The 19,168-nt window shown below is 42.9% G+C and overlaps 1 protein-coding gene across 1 annotated transcript in view; it reads right to left on the reverse strand.

The window, feature by feature from the left end:
- DOCK2 (dedicator of cytokinesis 2) overlaps positions 1–17,320 on the reverse strand; it is a 536,841-nt gene extending 519,521 nt beyond the window's left edge. The window contains exons 1-2 of the mRNA XM_060240619.1: positions 17,117–17,320; positions 4,254–4,337 (exon numbers count right to left, since the gene is read on the reverse strand). Coding sequence (XP_060096602.1) covers positions 4,254–4,337; positions 17,117–17,156 — 124 coding nt within the window. The 5' untranslated portion in view covers positions 17,157–17,320. The remainder of the gene's footprint in view (positions 1–4,253; positions 4,338–17,116) is intronic.
- Positions 17,321–19,168: the final 1,848 nt, after the last annotated feature.

Below are 19,168 nucleotides of genomic sequence, written 5' to 3' on the forward strand. Positions count from 1 at the left end.
CAGATTGTTGACTCAAAAACTGCATGGGAGAGGCTAAAACCTCTTCTTCCTAAGTACTGTAGCTGCAAACAGAAAAGAGCTGACATGCATTGCGAAGATATAAAACCCCTTGTCACACTTGTGATACAGAGCCTTTGTTGCTGTTCCCCAACAAATATTCTAACTTTGTAATGGAACCTCAGGAATCTTTCCCCTCGTGAAGAGACTGGCACTTAACTGAAGAGTGTGTTTCCCCCACCTCCTGAAATAGGTAGGCTATGGGCAGCTGCACACCAAAACCAATCTGTCAATATTTTATTTTAGTATGCTATTATTTAGCCAGACAAAGAGCACTTGGCTATCTGCAACTCGTACATGGTATTTCTAGTTTTTATTTACCATAATAACCACTATCCAGTTGTAGACATTTAAAACAATCCAAAATTACCTGGGCTTAAAGGAGGGGGCAATGTTACTTCTCTTTTGGATCAAAAAGCCTTCATACCTTCTTTAACCCCCTACTTACCCCCTCCCCGTCTTTATCAGAGGCTCGTTTTGCCTCATAGGTCTGTCAGACAGGACTACAACTTACTCACAGAAACCTCAATTGCTTTGACAGCCATTTCCTAAAGGGGAAAGCTACCTTGGCTCAAGTATAGCTTCTGTGACAGCCGTCAAGGTTCAGTCGCCTGTGAGCAAACTCCTATGTATGCCACAGCAGAAACAAGTACTCTCTGTTACTAGTGGAAAAGAGAAATCATTCTCCTCTGTAATTAGTCTTAACTATTCCGTCCAGGTATTAATTAAGCCAGGAGTGAAGATTCTCTGAGGTGTTGGCAACGAACGGCTTTGGCATGTTTCTCTTCTTTGATGTTTTATTACAACTTTGTTATTATGCTGTCAAGCTGCTTTGAAGCATATATTTGTGGAGCTATGTGAACTAAAAATGTTTTAAACAGACAAACAGGGAGCACATACTTTGTCACCCAGTTGCTCAGGAGCTAGTTAACTTGAAATATTGATCCTACTAGTACATTGTATTAGTAGAACATACAATACACTAATACATACAAACACACACACTTTTTTAAAAAGCAGTTGATAAGGTAGGAATTAGTACTGTTGTCAGCAAATACAGGCAGGATAGAAATGTCTCAGATTCTCATTTTAGCTGCGCTGTTGTGTCCCTTCCTTTGAATCTGGTGTTTCTTATGGAAGCTCAAAGGGGATGACACTATGGGGGGGTGGAGGGAGCTAAGTCCTTCTACCATTACCGAAGATGGACAAAAGTGTATACGGAAGACGTTTCATAGCATAAAGGACAATAAAAAAGGGAGAGACATTTGGAGAACACCCAGCACAGAATTAAGCTATCGGAACTTAGATATAGTCACATCCCAGGCAAAGAAATGTTGTAAACGGAATCCTGCCCACGGGCCATCGCTGCACCATTACAAAGCATTTCATTAAGAATATAGTTTTCATCTGATGTTTGTTGTTCAAGAGAGACACCTGCTGGCTGTAAGCATGCTAGAAACATCCAAGGATTTTTTTTTTCTCAATCTCAACTATATGACACCCGTCCTCAAACTCTTTCTCTGTGGATATTCACCTGTATGTATATTAGACCCATCAACTCATATGTTTTGCAATATTTAGCTGTTTTATATTTTGTTTCTGAGTAGATATTCTTCAACCCGTTTAAATTTTATTTTTGTCCCTCCTTTAGTTGTGTTAAGATTTCATGTTACTACCCCACAAGATCTTAACAGGCATTTTGGATTGTCTTGGCAACTGCAGAAAACATTACTGGTGTTTTCTGTGGTTGCCTAGGGAAACTAAAATGGCTGCTATGGTTTTATTTGTGTGTGGGGGGGACTAAGCGGGAAGTCAAGAAAGACAAGAAGGAAGGCGAGGGAGAAGGAAGCAAAGTGGATGGAGGGGGGTGGAAATAAAAAATAGAGCAAAAGTGGAGGAAATTGGGGTCTGTAGTGAGAGAAGGAAACAGGGAAAGGGGGAAAGCTGTGAGAAGGAAGGAAGGACTGGAGAAAAGGAGTTTTAACATTTGTTAACTCTGGCATAACGTTTTTGCTTCAACAGTCTCTAAACACAGTAGCAAAAGCTGGACATTTGCTTAGTCAAATCATTCTGTATGCCACAATCTCCAAACTTTAATTTTGGGATCTGCTAGGCTCTATATTATACCTAAATCAGGGCTTTTTTTTCTTTTTTTTTAGCAGGAATGCCCAGCAATGCCGTTTCAGTTGGCTTGGCATCAGGGCTGTGTGGCCTAATATGCAAATGAGTTCCTGCTGGGCTTTTTCTACCTAAATTGGTTTTGTTGAATATTATATTCACTTTTATAATGCATATTTGTGGCACCTGACATGTGGTTCACTCGCATTTGAATGGAAAGTTGTCATTATTTGCATATATCTGTTTCTTGCAGAGTTTGTGCAGGCCTCTGTGCAGCATTTTCATTTGTATCCCTTTGTCTTTTGAGCCTATGACCAATCTGTCTCCGATAGGGTCTTATTGCAACTTGTCATATTCATATGAATCTGCCTTTTTATACAGCGTGGCTATATACTAGTCTGTGGTTTCTGACAGATTTGTATTCACTTTTAATAAAGAGATATGGATAATCAGTTTGGTGTAGTGGTTAAGTGCGCGGACTCTTATCTGGGAGAACCGGGTTTGATTCCCCACTCCTCTGCTTGCAGCTGCTGGAATGGCCTTGGGTCAGCCATAGCTCTGGCAGAGGTTGTCCTTGAAAGGGCAGCTGCTGTGAGAGCCCTCTCCAGCCCCACCCACCTCACAGAATGTTTGTCTACTGAGAGCTAGTCTTGTGTAGTGGTTAAGTGCACAGACACTTATCTGGGAGAACCGGGTTTGATTCCCCACTCCTCCACTTGCACCTGCTAGCATGGCCTTGGGTCAGCCACAGCTCTGGCAGAGGTTATCCTTGAAAGGGCAGCTGCTGTGAGAGCCCTCTCCAGCCCCACCCACCTCACAGAATGTTTGTCTACTGAGAGCTAGTCTTGTGTAGTGGTTAAGTGCACAGACACTTATCTGGGAGAACCGGGTTTGATTCCCCACTCCTCCACTTGCACCTGCTAGCATGGCCTTGGGTCAGCCATAGCTCTGGCAGAGGTTATCCTTGAAAGGGCAGCTGCTGTGAGAGCCCTCTCCAGCCCCACCCACCTCACAGGGTGTCTGTTGTGGGGGAGGAAGGTAAAGGAGATTGTGAGCCACTCTGAGACTCTTCAGTGTGGAAGGCGGGATATAAATCCAATATCTTCATCTACCTCACAGGGTGTCTGTTGTGGGGGAGGAAGGTAAAGGAGATTGTGAGCCGCTCTGAGACTCTTTGGAGTGAAGGGGGGGACATAAATCCAAAATCACCATCATCTTCTTCTTCTATAACATTTCTGATAGTATCAATATGGCTTTGCAGTGTTTCTAATGATTTGGAGGGATTTTCCCTGTCTGCTGGTATATTGAGATGCTGCTGAAGTAACATTCTTTTGCTGTTGCAGTCAATGAAATTGCAAATTTGCCTTCTTTCTCCTTGCCTTCTAATCTGTGGCAATTTTGTAATTCTTCTACTGTACTCTGGAAAACATCCCATTACTGAAAATATCATCTTTTACGTCAAGGGACCCAGGAACTAGAATTAGGCTGGTTACCATGACTGGAATATCTACTTGCTCCTCTCTGTGGTTGATGCCTCCTGAAAGCTGTGCTCGAGCTTCATCGTCTTTACAAAACTACTTCTGACACCACATTTTAATGGATCCTTCAAAGACAACAGCGGCTTAACTTCATTAACTCGGAATTTATTACAAGCAACTGTAAAACAAACTAGCAACAAGCTTAAACTTCTCCCTTAGTACTCTGACCTGTGATCAGAAGCTGTATATTCAGTTCCTTATTGACTGGAGAAATCCTTTGTCGGTCAGAATAACTACCAATTCTAACAAAAGGCAGCAGATGAGGGAGAACTGGGAAAGGTAAGTGGGAAAGAAGCAGGAAACATGGAGATAGCATGAGGAGAACCGGTGGAGGGAGTCCTTGTGGGTTGCTACTTTGATTGCTACTAATAAACAGATATTTTGGCCAGCAGCCACACATTTCAAGAAAACAGTAATGGAAATACTGCCAAAGGAAACCTTCCTTTGCCGCGTGGTTCAGAGGGATGATGCAGGACGACTTTCACTACAACAATATCATGACCAACAAAGACAGTTGTTTTGTTAACGTTCGTTTCTCACCTTCAGAGTATTCCAAGATATGGACTACATCACCGATATGCAGAGACAACTGAGGCACTTGAGCGGCACTGAAATTATATATTGCTGTGAAAATACAAGGGGGAAAACATTTTGTCAGTTTCAGACCTATAGTATTTGAGCTCAGCACTGGGTGCGGAAGTGACAACTTTAGATTGAGATCAACAAGACATGAAGAGAATCAACCGATAGCTGCGTTTTTAGTCACAGCGCTAAATTATCCTGTTTAATTATAATTGGAAAGTCGCACTTGAAAAGTACATTTAGGAAAGGTTTGTGACTAACTTTTAAAAGTTAGATGTCTCAAAAGTGTGGGAATTTTTCTGGACCTTTTTTCCCCCCTGATCAGGCACCACAGTTAGACTTCATGGGCCTTGGACCTTTTGCCAAACACTGTTCAGAGACTAAAATGCTATATTTGAAGCCAATCTTCTGAACATTTTCAGTCAATAAACTAAGAAGGCAGGATTGAGAATTAATCTTATGCCCTAGTGGGAGCAAGGTTTTCAATCTAAAATAAATTGGCTTGTGCTGAACTACTTTCAAGAGTCAATATACTTTAGCTCTGAACACACATTTAATAGATTCAAATTGTTCAAAGTTCTCCTCTCGTCCTCCTACTTCACTGTAATTCAGAAATCAATTCTGGTGGCATTCTTTCCAGCACTTTTGACAATATACAGCGAAGGTCACAGAAAGCTGGTTCCGGATAAAGCAAAACAACACACACCACCCAACAACTACAGTTTCATAGCAACAACAATAAGCAAAGCTGTTGTGCATTTTGCTTCTCACAACTCCCATCTTTAAGTGTATATGTGTTTATGCCTATATCTATAAAAAAAAGCCTTGCTATCTCCACCCCTGCAGCCTGAAAATGAGTCTCTAAGGAAGGTTACAAATAGATTTTGAAACAGTCTAAAATATCAGAAAAATAGTTTCAACCGGCATCTAAGCAAACAAATATTATCATAATCACAAGCAACAGTAAACGCATACAATTGACAACAGCATAAGCAACTCTGGGTCAGGAAATTCCTAGAGATTTCTGGGTACAGCCTGTGGAAAATGGGTTTTGGGAAGCTCAGCAAGGTAAAAATGCCATAGAGGCAGTGTGATGTAATGGTTAAGAGCATTGGACTAGTATCTGGAAGAATCTCCACTCTGACATGGGAAATTACTGGGTAAACTTGGGCTCTCTCAACCAAACCTACCTCACAGGGTTATTGTAAGGGAAAAAAAAACTGAGGACAGGAGAATTATGTTTGGTTCTCCACTGGGGAGAAAGGCAGGGTATAGATACAGTAAATAAAATATCCTCCAAAGCATCCAGGCTCAAGCAAGACTGATCTCATCAGGTTAAGCAGGGTTGGCCTTGATCAGGATGGAAGACCACCAGGGAATATCAGGTTTGCAGGGCAAAGACAGACAACGGCAAACCACCTCTTGCCTTCATAACCACACGGTCACCATAGTCAGCTGTGAATTGATGGTAAAAACAAAATGGAAAAATAATCAGCTGTCTATGAAAAGCTGACAGGAAAGTGGACCGTGCGGACTTTTCTTGAGTGACATTGCAGTCTTGCTGATGAGAAGACCCTTGCTCTCATGGCCATCCATATTTCAGACAGTGAGACAACCTATATCGATTGTACAAGCACCTTCTTCATGTGGTTGCCGTTAAAAGCAGAAATATTCACCATCTTCACTTGATACGGAATATGGCTGCCTATCTGTTGGCAAGACGAAGGAAGTCGAGTGCCACCTGCATTTTGATGACAAGAAAGCCCAGATCTCCAGATGACCTTCTTGAGGTGTTTTATATAGATATTAAATGGTACAGTGGACAAGATAGACCTCGTGAAATGCCACAAACTAGAAGCCACAGGATGGAGCAAAAATCCATCTGATACCACATTCCGAAACCACCATACAAGAAGAAGCAGATCCAGCACTAGAGCTGCCAGGTCTGTGTTGGAAAATACCTGGAGACTTTGGGGGTGGATCCAGGAAAGGGCAGGGTGGGGCCTGAAGGCCCCTGAAATGCCATAGAGTCCACCCTTCAAAGCAGCCGTTTTCTCCAGGGGATGCCTGACAAGCTAGCGAGTAACATCAGAGGTGGTTTTGAGATGTCTGGAATTTGGATTGTTGATAAGACAAACAAATGCAGTGCAAGCACTTTATCAGACTGGATAAGTTTATTGGACTGGGCATTTTTCAATATATGGAAATTTATTATATTTGCAAATTGACTGATATTACTACGTTATGGCGTGTGAATATTCTTCAACGTATTATGAGAAATTGTTAGTTATTTGAACACTGTACATTGTTTGTCATTTATTTTCTCCAGGGGATCTGATTTCTGCCAGCTGAAAATCAGTTATAAAAGCAGGAGATCTCCAGGCCCCCATCTGGAGGCTGGCAACTCCAGGACAAAAAAAGACCACCCAAACCAAACCCACTCAGGTAACCTAAAAAGATACTATATGGCTGGGTCCAGACAGGCAGTGTAAGCCAACACAGGAACGGCTTGCAGAATGATTTAAAAATCAAGCTCAAACATGCACATCAGCTGCCCGTCCGACTCCCATATCTGCCCCATCCTCTGGTGTCTCTGAGGTACCATTTGAGAAGCGGTAGCAAATTTGTTCTGGGCGTCTGAATGCGGGAGCGTGCAAGCAAGGCAGATCGGTGGTGTGAACCCGCCAATCTGCTCTAGGCGCTCACCAGTATTCTTTTAAAAAAAAAACAAAAAACCTGACCATAGCACATGAAAACATGAGTGTATATGCGCACGAGGGGGAAAGAAACCCAAACCGCACCCATGAGGATGGTGTGCAACAGCCATCTGACCATGCCGCGGTGCCTCCCACACAGAACTTGCACGGGAGCATCTGATTGGGATCCGGCTGCTCCATTTTGAACTGGCCTGATTTGAGACGCTTCCAGTGCGCCCAAAGCTGCCCTTCTGGACCGAGCCTATCAGAGCTTTATTTGAGCAGGAACATACAGAAATGGCTGGCTTGGTGTCGGGGAAGGGGAGGGGGTGGCCTAATATGCAAATGAGTTCCTGCTTGGCTTTTTGTACAAAAAAAGCCCTGTGTGAAACAATTGTGATGTCAGGGGGTGTGGCCTAATATGCAAATGAGTCCTTGGTGGGATTTTTCTACCAAAAAAGCCCTGATGGTACTGAATGCTGCTGAAAGATCCACGAGAACTAAACAGGGCGTACTCCGTCTCCAAAAATACATCAACCACAACAGAAGACAATAAAGGCAGCCTGTATTCCTTATATATATATATATATATGAACATATGAAGCTGCCTTATACTGAATCAGACCCTTGGTCCATCAAAGTCAGTATTGTCTTCTCAGACTGGCGGCGGCTCTCCAGGATCTCAAGCTGAGGTTTTTCACACCTTTGCCTGGGCCCTTTTTTGGAGATGCCGGGGATTGAACCTGGGACCTTCTGCTTCCCAAGCAGATGCTCTACCACTGAGCCACCGTCCCTCCCAAATGAAAATCAGATTGAATAATTAGCATCATCTCGGAGTCTCTGACGCTATATTGACACCTTCTGATTGAGCACTTTACCTAGAAGTTTAATATTGGTCACCAGATAGAAGATTAAATAGACCAAGGGAAAGCTTCTTAAGTAACAGCCTTGACGTATCCTCTTTTCAACTGGTTGGAGACATCCTCTCTTAAAGAGGCATTTCTAATCTCTCATGGCCATTCACTCACTCCCTGGCAGCTTTAATCAGCGAAGGCAGACAAAAGCTGAGATAGACATGATAGATCACTCTGTCCAAGCATCCTATTCACGTCCTCATGCTGAACTGGCCTAAACATATCTAACACAACAACAAATGAAACTTCTGCATATAATTGGATCACTATATGTGGTGTCCACCTTGGAACAAATGTGAGCGATTCCCCACCCCCCTGCAAAATGCTTTGCAAATTAATCAAAGAGGGCTTCAAGCAAACCTCCCAATCCCCATCTAGACCCACATTCAACAAACATCAGTCCATTCAAAAAGAATCAGAGACAATGATCAACCCATTCAGAACGCCTCTCTGCGGATCCTAGCGTGGCAGTGAAGTGTGCCTTCGCTGTTCCCATCACTATCATGGAATAGATTTAAACATGGGCACTGGTATAGACCTGATCGAATTCACCATGAGGGGCCTGTCACCACTGTAGCCATCACCGCCGTTTCATTGCCCTGAGCTGCTTAATAAGCAAAGGAGCTATATCCACTGCCACAGTTTATTTATTCACAATTGTAGAGACTGGCCAGGGCTTCACCAGAATACCAGCCATGGTGGCAAAACTCCCTCTGCCAACAGTCATTAGAAAACTGGGTAGATCCATATTAGGGTTGCCAATCTTCAGGTGGGGGCAGGGGATCCCCTGGTTTGGAGGCCCTCCCCCCGCTTCAGGGTCGTCAGAAAGCGGGGGGAGGGGAAGGAAATGTCTGCTGGGAACTCTGTTATTCCCTATGGAGATTTTTTCCCATAGAAAATCATGGAGAATTGATCCATGGGTATCTGGGGCTCTGGAGGGGCTGTTTTTTGAGGTAGAGGCACCAAATTTTCAGTACAGCATCTAGTGCCTCTCTCCGATATATCCCCCAAGTTTCAAAACAATTGGACCAGGGGGTCCAATTCTATGAGCCCCAAAAGAAGGTGCCCCTATCCTTCATTATTTCCTATGGAAGGAAGGCATTGATGTGATGGCCAGAACTCCCTTTGGAGTTCAATGATGCTTGTCACAGCCTTGATCTTGGCTCCACCCCTAATGTCTCCTGGCTCCACCCCCAAAGTCTCCTGGCTCCACCCCCAAAGTCCCCAGATATTTCTTAAATTGGACTTGGCAACCCTAATCCATATTCAGGGGAGAATCAACTCAGCCATATAGAATACACATTGCAAACGCATGAAGCTGCCTTATACTAAGCAAAACCGCTGGTCAGCCAAGATTAGTAGCAGTGGCTCTGAATGACAGAGGCTCTTCAGGGCTCAGGAAGAACTCTTTCACCTCATGTACTACCAGATCTTTTGCAAACCAGATATATTGGGGGTTAAACTAAGCCCCTTCTACATGCAAAGCAGATTCTCTGCCATTGAGCCTTGGTCCCACCCCATGGCACCAGAAATTCCAGAATCCTCATTGCTCCACCCAGGGCTTCAGTCAGCAGGGCTGGATCTACATATTTTTGTATAAACAATTTTTATTAGTAACATATGGTAGTAGAATTATATCTACAACTTATAAAAAGCTTAAGATAAAAAAAAAACATCATTCTACCCCACATCTTACTTTCCTCCCACCCCTCCCCCCATTACTTGACCCCCGCCAGTGTTATTTTTTAAAAAAAAAAAACAGATATTAAAGGTACCTTTAACTATCAAGAAAAAACAAAAATTGATAAAGAAAAAGATCCCCCCTTCAAAAGTTATATTCTTATCTTAAAAATCTTAATCATCAAAAATTGTCCAATGTCCTTTTATCTTCCACTCTTTTTCTACATATCTTCTGAATTTCTTCCACTCCCGATTAAAAAGTTCTAAATCGCAGTCTCTTAGTTTTCTTGTTAGTTTGTCCATTTCACTCCATGACATAACTTTTATAGTCCATTCCCATTTTTCTGGTATTCTTTCTTGCTTCCACAACTGCGCATACAATGTCCTAGCAGCTGAGAGCAAGTACCATATTAAAGTTCTATCTTCTTTTGGAAATTTTTCCATTTGTAATCCCAGCAGAAAAGTCTCTGCTTCTTTGTTGAATTCATATCCCAGGATCTTAGATATCTCTTGTTGAATCATCTGCCAAAACATTTTAGCTCTTTCACAAGTCCACCACATATGGTAGAAAGAACCTTCATGCTTTTTACATGGATCTACATATTTTTGATGGGGGGCAAGAGTAAAAAAATGGGTCTTTAAATGGGTCTTTAAATGGGGAGGGAGGCAGATGGGGGGTGCTGGGCTGCTTTTGACGCCTCTCCTCAAGAGAGAGAGGCGGGAAAAGCAGCCGATCTGCCGGGCTGCTGGCTTGCTCCTCTCACTTGCCTCCCCGGGGAGCACCCAATTCGGTGCCCCCCCCAGGCACCGCCCGTGGGAAGGAACCCAATGTGCCCCCTCTAGAGCTGGCCCTGTCAGTCAGAACCAAGGCATTTTCTCCCCCCCCTCCTGTCCTCACCCTTTGAAGCTCCAAGGCTGCCAACAACATTCCCAGCTCCTTCTGCCTTGTCTTTCCTTGTTTCAGCTGGAAGATCTTGTGGACTTGCAAAGCTTCAAAGAAAATGCAGAATAGATTTTCCATTAAGGTCTCTGCACCCAGATAAACTGGTCTGTCTATTAGCCAAGAGATCTTAATGGAAAACCCATTCCATGTTTTCCTTGCAACTTTGTCTGTACTGCAATGTATCAATGGAGTGGAGCTAAAGCAATTTCATTTTTGCAGCATTTATGGCCAGTTGAAGTTCCTTGCAAATAAAGGGTTGACACTTTGACCCAGCTCATCTCTACGAATGGACCTGAGAACTGGTGTCTAGTGAGTACTCTAACCTGGGAACCACAGCAAAAGGAGGATATTACACTGGAGAGCCATTGCCAATCTGAACAGACTGGCGAGGGGGAGGGAAGAGAGAAGCTTGCAATGCCCAGTCATTTCATGTTTTCCTAGACTCAGAGCATTTTATATTTTCAGTTTGTATGTTTCTGCTTGTGCTTTTTCTTGATGTTTTATTTTTAAAATTGCATTGCCAAATCCCACTATTCCCCCACCTTTCCATTTCAAACAAAATATCACAAGAGTTTTAAGCATGTTTGTATTTTAGGTTAAAACATACTATCCTTAATTGTGTTTATCTGTATCCTTTATAAAGTTTATATCTCTGCTACCAGGCATAACATTTTATGACATGCATAGCTCGGCCCCACAAAGTCCCATTTGTGGCAAATTTGGCTCTCGTAACAAATGTGTTCGACACCCCTGGTTTAAACAACATTACTGAACTGTGGTCCATTATGATAAATGAACTATGCTAAGCTTGTCTACTATCTAGGGTTGCCAAGTCCAATTCAAGAAATATCTGGGGACTTTGGGGGTGGAGCCAGGAGACTGGGGTGGAGCCAGGAGACATTAGGGGCGGAGCCAAGATCAAGGCTGTGACAAGCATCATTGAACTCCAAAGGGAGTTCTGGCCATCACATTGAAAGGGAGAACACACCTTTTCAATGCCTTCCTTCCATAGAGGCACTAGATGCTATACTGAAAACTGGGGAGGGCCTCCAAACCAGGGGATCCCCTGCCCCCACCTGGGGATTGGCAACCCTACTACTATCAGATCACAAACTCCTGTTCAGAATAGAATACTAAATCCAAAGTTTGCCTTCTGTATATACACCCTATTAAGTGCATGGTTAAGAATTATGCTCTCTATTCTTCCACTCATCTTCATTGCCTTGGTAGGAGAGGCTTAACTTAACAGCAAAGACTTGAGAGTTCCCTGTCTACAGTAAGAGCTTAATTCAAGCTGAGGCATTTTAACCAACCTACATTGCAAAAAGCATCCCAATTACACCATATAAAAATACGTTGAATATCCACAGACACAGGTTTCATGGAACTGCATACTTCTACATATTTTATTAAGTCAATAGTGTCAGTATTACAGCAACAGACATACAGGAGGATTACAGTTTGTGGTCACTTCAACAGGGGCCTTTTACCTATTTCCTATTGATTTGGGCTTTAAAATAAACCAACATAGGAACATACATGCAGAGTTTTTCCTGCAAATTTATTCATTGTAAATGTGTTAAGAAAAGAGTCAATGAAGTTCAAAACCAAATTAACATCAACCGAATGACAGTATTCTCTTGCTTGCTGGATGGGACCTTAAAAAAAAAAAGAAAGAACAAACTTCTAGCGTGTTGACATCAAACTAACTGACAAAGGAAGTGGTTTTGTAGGCTTGATGTTTCTAATTGAGTAAGTGGAAATTTATTGTAGATGTTCCCAAATTATTTTAAATGCTCAAGACACCATTAAAATTTATTATGCAGATTATCAGTCACAGAAGTATAAGGAAAAATCCCTACAGAAACCCTGTTGCTTTACCAATTTCAGTTGGATGGCTGTGCTAATCTCTTCTAACAAAAGTAACAAAAAGTCCTGTTATATGGCTTAAAGACTACGAAATTCAGTCTATACTTTTGTGGATGAGAACCTACTTCATCAGATGCATCAAATGTTATCCTGAGTTGGCAAGTATACAGAATGACATTAGCATATAGACATGGGGTAGCTAGCATCTGATCAAGCACACTGCAGCCCACAAAAACTTACATTACAGTTTATTTAAATATTGTATCACATTTATACCCTACCCTCCCCTGGCAAGTTTAGTATTCTTTAAAGTGCCGTAGGACTCTTGATTATGTGACAAGGTATGAAGAAATAATATTTATCGTATTATGCTAAATACAGAACATTTCCAAATGTAAACTCTCAACACTGTTTTTATTCAAGGGAAGCAAACCTTAGAAATCATTTGCACGTCTGGAAGATGTGTGTGTATGTGTGTGCGTGCAGTTCTGGCTGGCTTGGCATTTGGAGGGTGTGGCCTAATATACAAATGAGTTCCTGCTGGGCTTTTTCTACCAAAAAAGCCGTGTGTGCATAATATAATATATTGGGGGTGGGGGGCGGTTATGTTCTTTACAAAGGTCCAGACGCTGGCTTAAATGTTAATGTCAAGAGTCTAACTGATTTACACTGTAACGATGGAAGAGCAGTGATAAAAGAGGCCTATGTTTCTGACTTACACCCAAACTACAGCCAATACACAACTTTCCACTGCTACAAATTCTTTTAGTGAATGGCATTTTGCATTCTATAACTCATCTCAGAAATAAAAATGGTCTAATATCATTTCAATCCACCTATGACAGCAGGATCAAAATTAAGGAGCAAATAGCCTGAAGGGGACTTTATTTAAGGTTGTTAAAATTTCAGCTCCTCTCTATTACAACTAATCCTAACAGCTGCAGTTAGTATATTCAGCTGAGGTAGCGGTGAAAAGTCTGGTATAGAGTCGCCAGGGGCAGGGGAACCCGTTTTTTGGGGAGTGCTTCTCCACTGACAGCCGCTCCCAACTGGCCTGGAAGGAGCTGTGATGTGTCACCCAGAAGTGATGTCATCACATTGCTGACATCACACAGCAATACTCTAGTTTTTGGGCAAAACTCTGTGGTAAAATTGGCTACGAACCATAGAGTTTTGCCCCAAAACAGGAGCATCATCCCCCAATGGCAGTGACATCACAATGCCACTTCCAGGTGGTGTCAGTACCCCATGCACTTTGCGCACACACGGTAAACTCCTGGATAGGATCCCCCCAATGGCTGCCAGTTGGGACCTAGCGACCCTAGTCTGGTAAGGAATGCAGCAGACTTCTTAATAATAGTGACAGTATCCTATAGCTTTATGGCTTATTGGAACTGCTAAAAGGATTGTGTAACTCTTGCATACAGGTGTTTAAGTGTAAGCATGTGAATATTATGTGAATGCCATTAACCAACGAACAATGTGATTTGGTTAAGGGGGATACAAATACAGTAGCCTAACGTCTATCTGGTGTGGAGTAGAACAGACCGATAGAGCGTGGCGTGCTGTTGGACTGATAAGGGATTGATGATTAAGGACTGTGACTTGACTATTCTATTTGGACTGTGTATCTGTACCTTTGCCTGGCTGGACTGACTGTAAGTGAATGATTCTTGGACTGTGACTTGACTATGATATCTGCCTGACCCTAATACAACTTTGTTGAACCGGCTGTCTTTGTGAGTGCCTTCATTAGAGCAACAACTGAGACTGGTCTGACCAGAGTGGCCCTGAAGGACGCTTCCACTACTACTCTGTCAAATAGTAGTAGTAATAATAATAATAATAATAATATTTTATTTATATCCCACCCTCCCCGCCGCAGCAGGCTCAGGGCGGCTCACAATATATAATAAATACATAATTACAATATAAAACATTTTATCAATACAATATATAGTTCATAACTGTTGCTATTTAAAACCAACGTAATTGAAACCATCAAAGTTAAAAGCTAACACTTACAGGTGCTAGATGTTCTCCTCTTGTCATTTACGATGGCCGTATGTAGTAGACTAAAACCCACATTAAGAGAAGGCCAGCTGGAAAAGGGTAGTCTTGCAGGCCCTACGGAATTGAACAAGATTCCGCAGGGCCCGCACTTCATCCGGTAGTTGGTTCCACCAGTGTGGAACTGCGATTGAAAAGGCCCGTTCCCTCATACTGTGCGGAGGGCTGTGTGCCCATTTATTTCTCCCTCTATGGAAATAGAGTCAAGAATCACATAAACTAGGCTTCTGTCTGTTGGGCATTCATGAAGTAGGCCCACTGCATCCTTAGTTGGATTTAATACTGCTGAGATTTCACAACTATTCTTTTGTGATAGCAGCTTTGGCAATCCATGTTTATCTCATTGTACTTTAACTTTTCCAGAGACGGAGATGCTCACAGCAATAACAGAATGATCCAAATTGTGGAATCTTAATTTTGTTTCAAGTTCATTTTGGTAGAATGAGTTTGTTATACAAACAAAAACTTTTGAACTACTTTATGGGTTAAAAGAAAATATAAGTTTATACCATGCCTTTCAAACTAAATCAGACTTGTAGTTTAAAACTCATGAAATCTCAGGAGCTGTTTGGCAATAACACAATAAATCAGTAATCCCCCCCCCCCCCAGCATAATCGTTTAATTTTGTTGTTTGAAAACCACAAAAAGTGAAATCAGTGCAGCTTGCCAGGATTAGACAGTACACAACAACCCCAAGACAGATCATCAGTCACAAAATAGGAACAAAATACCTTACGTTTTAAAGTATTGTACTAAGTAACCCAAACTATTGGCCAGAAAAATCAACAGGATTCTTCAATTATTATCAAACAAGGAACTGTGTTCGTTGGTTACTTCACTGGCATGGGACAGGGCGGCGGCTCAGTGATAGAGCATCTGCTTGGGTAGCAGAAGGTCCCAGGTTCAATCCCCGGCATCTCCAAAAAGGGTCCAGGCAAGTAGGCGTGAAAATCCTCAGCCTGAGACCCTGGAGAGCCGCTGCCAGTCTGAGAAGACAATACTGACTTTGATGGACCGAGGGTCTGATTCAGTATAAGGCAGCTTCATATGTTCAGAATCTTGCCCTGTGCTGCAAAAAGAGGTCAGTGGCCGAAGTGTGCAGGGCAGCATTAGACTAGGGTTGCCAATCCCCAGGTGGGGGCAGGGGATCCCCCGGTTTGGAGGCCCTCCCCCCGCTTCAGGGTCGTCAGAAAGCGGGGGGAGGGGAGGGAAACGTCTGCTGGGAACTCTGTTATTCCCTATGGAGATTTATTCCCATAGAAAATCATGGAGAATTGATCCGCAGGTATCTGGGGCTCTGGGGGGCCCCCGTTTTTTGGGGTAGAGGCACCGAGTTTTCAGTATAGCATCTAGCGCCTCTCCCCAAAATACCCCCCAAGTTTCAAAAAGATTGGACCAGGGGGTCCAATTCTATGAGCCCCAAAAGAAGGTGCCCCTATCCTTCATGATTTCCTATGGAAGGAAGGAATTGAAAAGCTGTGCATCTCCAAAAAAAAGGGTCCAGGAGAGTAGGTGTGAAAAACCTCAGCCTGAGAACCTGGAGAGCCGCTGCCAGTCTGAGAAGACAATACTGACTTTGATGGACCAAGGGTCTGATTCAGTAGAAGGCAGCTTCATATGTTCATCACCTGTGGCTGCACCATCTTTTGCCACTGGGGTAACATGAGAACTTCTGTATCACAACAGAGGACACCACTGAATGATGGCTCTTTCCCATACTTGTATAAACTCTAGGAAAACTAGTTTAATGCTGACATGGGGTAAGCGCCACAGTGTGGGAGATCCCTGCATGGTCCTAGGCTTGTTCTCAAACAGAAGTCAATCTCTCAGTTAATTAGTTTTGCAACAGCAACCATTAAGCCGACTGTGAGATCTGAAGTATTTTGCAACGTTGCCATTTAAATGAAACCTCAAGAAAGAAAAGAGTTCTGCTTACAGCATTCATCCCAGAAATCATATCATTAGATGCATCCTTTCGTACAGCTTCTAAATGATCAACATGTGCACATTGCCTTCCTGCCATGAACACAATTTACACAGGTTTCAAATGGAGGTAAATGATAACAAATGGAGGTAAATGATAAAAAAAAAAGTCGATTAGGTTAGCACAAAAATTACCCCTGAAATCTCTGCCAAGAAGAACTCTCTAAATCATGCAGATGAAACAGGCTTTAGTTGTCACAAAAGTACAAGCAGACACAAGTCATTCATATTAAGAAGTTCAAGCATCAAGGCCTGGGATGCTGAAAATAAAAGTGCTGCATTTCTTGGAGTGAACAAGAAATGTTGCATCATTCCATTGCTGCCCGCAAACAAGTTTTCAAAGCTCCAAATTAGTTACCCCATAACAAAGACTTTGCATGCTTTAAATCTGAAAGCCAGCAAACATCAACCTAATGATGAAGCTTATTTCTCCTTAGGCCTCTGGGTTACTTTTCTGCAACTAAGCAAAAAGGTCATGGAAGGAAGCTACATCATCCAAAGCTGCTTTGAAATACATGGATTCAGAACAGACTTAACAAAACAACGCAAAGCTGCTAGCCTATTTATCAACAGATCTAACGGTACATTTCTCTTCGGGTTTTTCAGTACTTTGACCCGAAAACTGGAAGAGTCCAAAGAGTTACCAAAGACTGCAGGATACATACCCACTCCAATTTTCTTATCGGTTTTCTGCCAAGGAGCCATTGCTAACTAGTTCCGTAGCCTGTGGAAACTGTGATTAAAAAGAATTGTGGATTGGGATTGCAGGAAGAACTGATAAAATCCTAGTTGTGTTCCGAGGTGGAGGCTGAAGAATCATAGCAGATTCGGCTGCTACAACTGTTCTTGCACTATCTTTGCTCTCACTCAAGCCCTCAGCTTCCTTCCTCTTTTTCTACACCCTCCCTTCAAGAAGACTCTTATGCTAAATGAAAGTAATACTTGCATGTGGAGGAGGGGCAACACAAAATGTGTGCCTTGCTAATGGGGGGGCAACAGTAAAACAAAAACAAAATAGGAGTGCAGTGGGATCTCCTCAAATGCTTAACAGTCAGTAAATTGCTCAGTTTGGGCACCATGAAACATGAAGGAAAGAGGGGAAAGAAGGGCAGCAGCAAAAAGTTTGTACACAATACACAAAGCCTCCAATTGCAGTTAAAAATAAATCCATTATAAGGTATAAAGTGTTACAATTATATCCCACCTTAGAACATGATTTATTTTGCGGTGTTCATCAGGAACAATATTGGCCTTCCAGCTCTATGGCCATTCCTTTTCTCAAAAAAAAAAGGGGGGGTTGTGGAAGTGTAGAAACAGCTGCAAAAAGGAAAGAAGCCCAATTTGTAAGAACTCTGCTTGAGGTTTGTTGAAATTGCCATACCCCAGGGAGCATCTGTTCCCAAGGGGAGGGACGGTGGCTCAGTGGTAGAGCATCTGCTTGGGAAGCAGAAGGTCCCAGGTTCAATCCCTGGCATCTCCAAAAAAGGGTCCAGGCAAATGGGTGTGAAAAACCTCAGCTTGAGACCCTGGAGAGCCGCTGCCAGTCTGAGAAGACAAGACTGACTTTGATGGACCAAGGGTCTGATTCAGTATAAGGCAGCTTCATATGTTCATATGTTATATGTTCATGCAGACATTCATGTAAGGCTTTTCTTCCTGTCCCATCTTTTTACTGTGATGAAGTTACTAGGATATGAAACAACAGTAGTGACACTTCATAGATATCCATGCCAGATTTATTTATGCTCATCACTGCCGCATATGCAGTTCTCTCTTCGTTCATTTTATCATCATCATAAGTCCGTGAAGTAGACTAAACTGAGAATGATTGGTCCAAGTTCTTACAGTAAGCATCCATGGCAGAGTGGAGATTTGAATCTGAGTCTTCTATACAGTGGCTTGGGAGCCAGTTTGGTGTAGTGGTTAAGTGCGCGGACTCTTATCTGGGAGAACCGGGTTTGATTCCCCACTCCTCCACTTGCACCTGCTGGAATGGCCTTGGGTCAGCCATAGCTTTCGTAGGAGTTGTCCTTGAAAGGGCAGCTGCCGTGAGAGCCCTCTCCAGCCCCACCCACCTCACAGGGTGTCTGTTGTGGGGGAGGAAGGTAAAGGAGATTGTGAGCTGCTGTGAGACTCTTCGGAGTGAAGGGCGGGATATAAATCCAATATCTTCTTCATCTCTTCTGAACAGTGTTTCCCATTGTGGATCTGCCCTATGTTTCAGAGAAGTAAGCCTTGACAAATGGGGTGTGTGGTTCTTACCTTGAAATAGCTGCTGCCAGAGGAACAAATAGGCTGCAAGCTTCCCTGAAGTGCCAGAGATGGAAGGAAATGTGGCTCTTTGGACTGTTGGTAGGGTTGCCAATCCCCAGGTGGGGGGAGGTAATCCCCTGGCCTGGAGGCACTCCCCCCACTTCAGGGTAATCAGAAAGGGGGGGAAGGAAATGTCTGCTAGGCACTCCATTATTCCCTAATGAGACCAATTCCCATAGGGTATAATGGAAAATTGATCTACGGGTATCTGGGGCTTGGTGGGGGTGGGGGGTGTTTGTTTTTTGAAGCAGATGCACAAATATACAGCATAGCATCCAATGCCTCTCCTCAAAACACCCTCCAAGTTTCAAAAGGATTGGATCAGGGGGTCTAATTCTATAAGCCTCCAAAGAAGATGTCCCTATCCTATTTCCAGTGGAGAGAAGGCATATAAAAGATGTGCT

Source organism: Heteronotia binoei, chromosome 5 (genome assembly GCF_032191835.1).
Source record: "Heteronotia binoei isolate CCM8104 ecotype False Entrance Well chromosome 5, APGP_CSIRO_Hbin_v1, whole genome shotgun sequence".
NCBI classification, from domain to species: domain Eukaryota; kingdom Metazoa; phylum Chordata; class Lepidosauria; order Squamata; family Gekkonidae; genus Heteronotia; species Heteronotia binoei.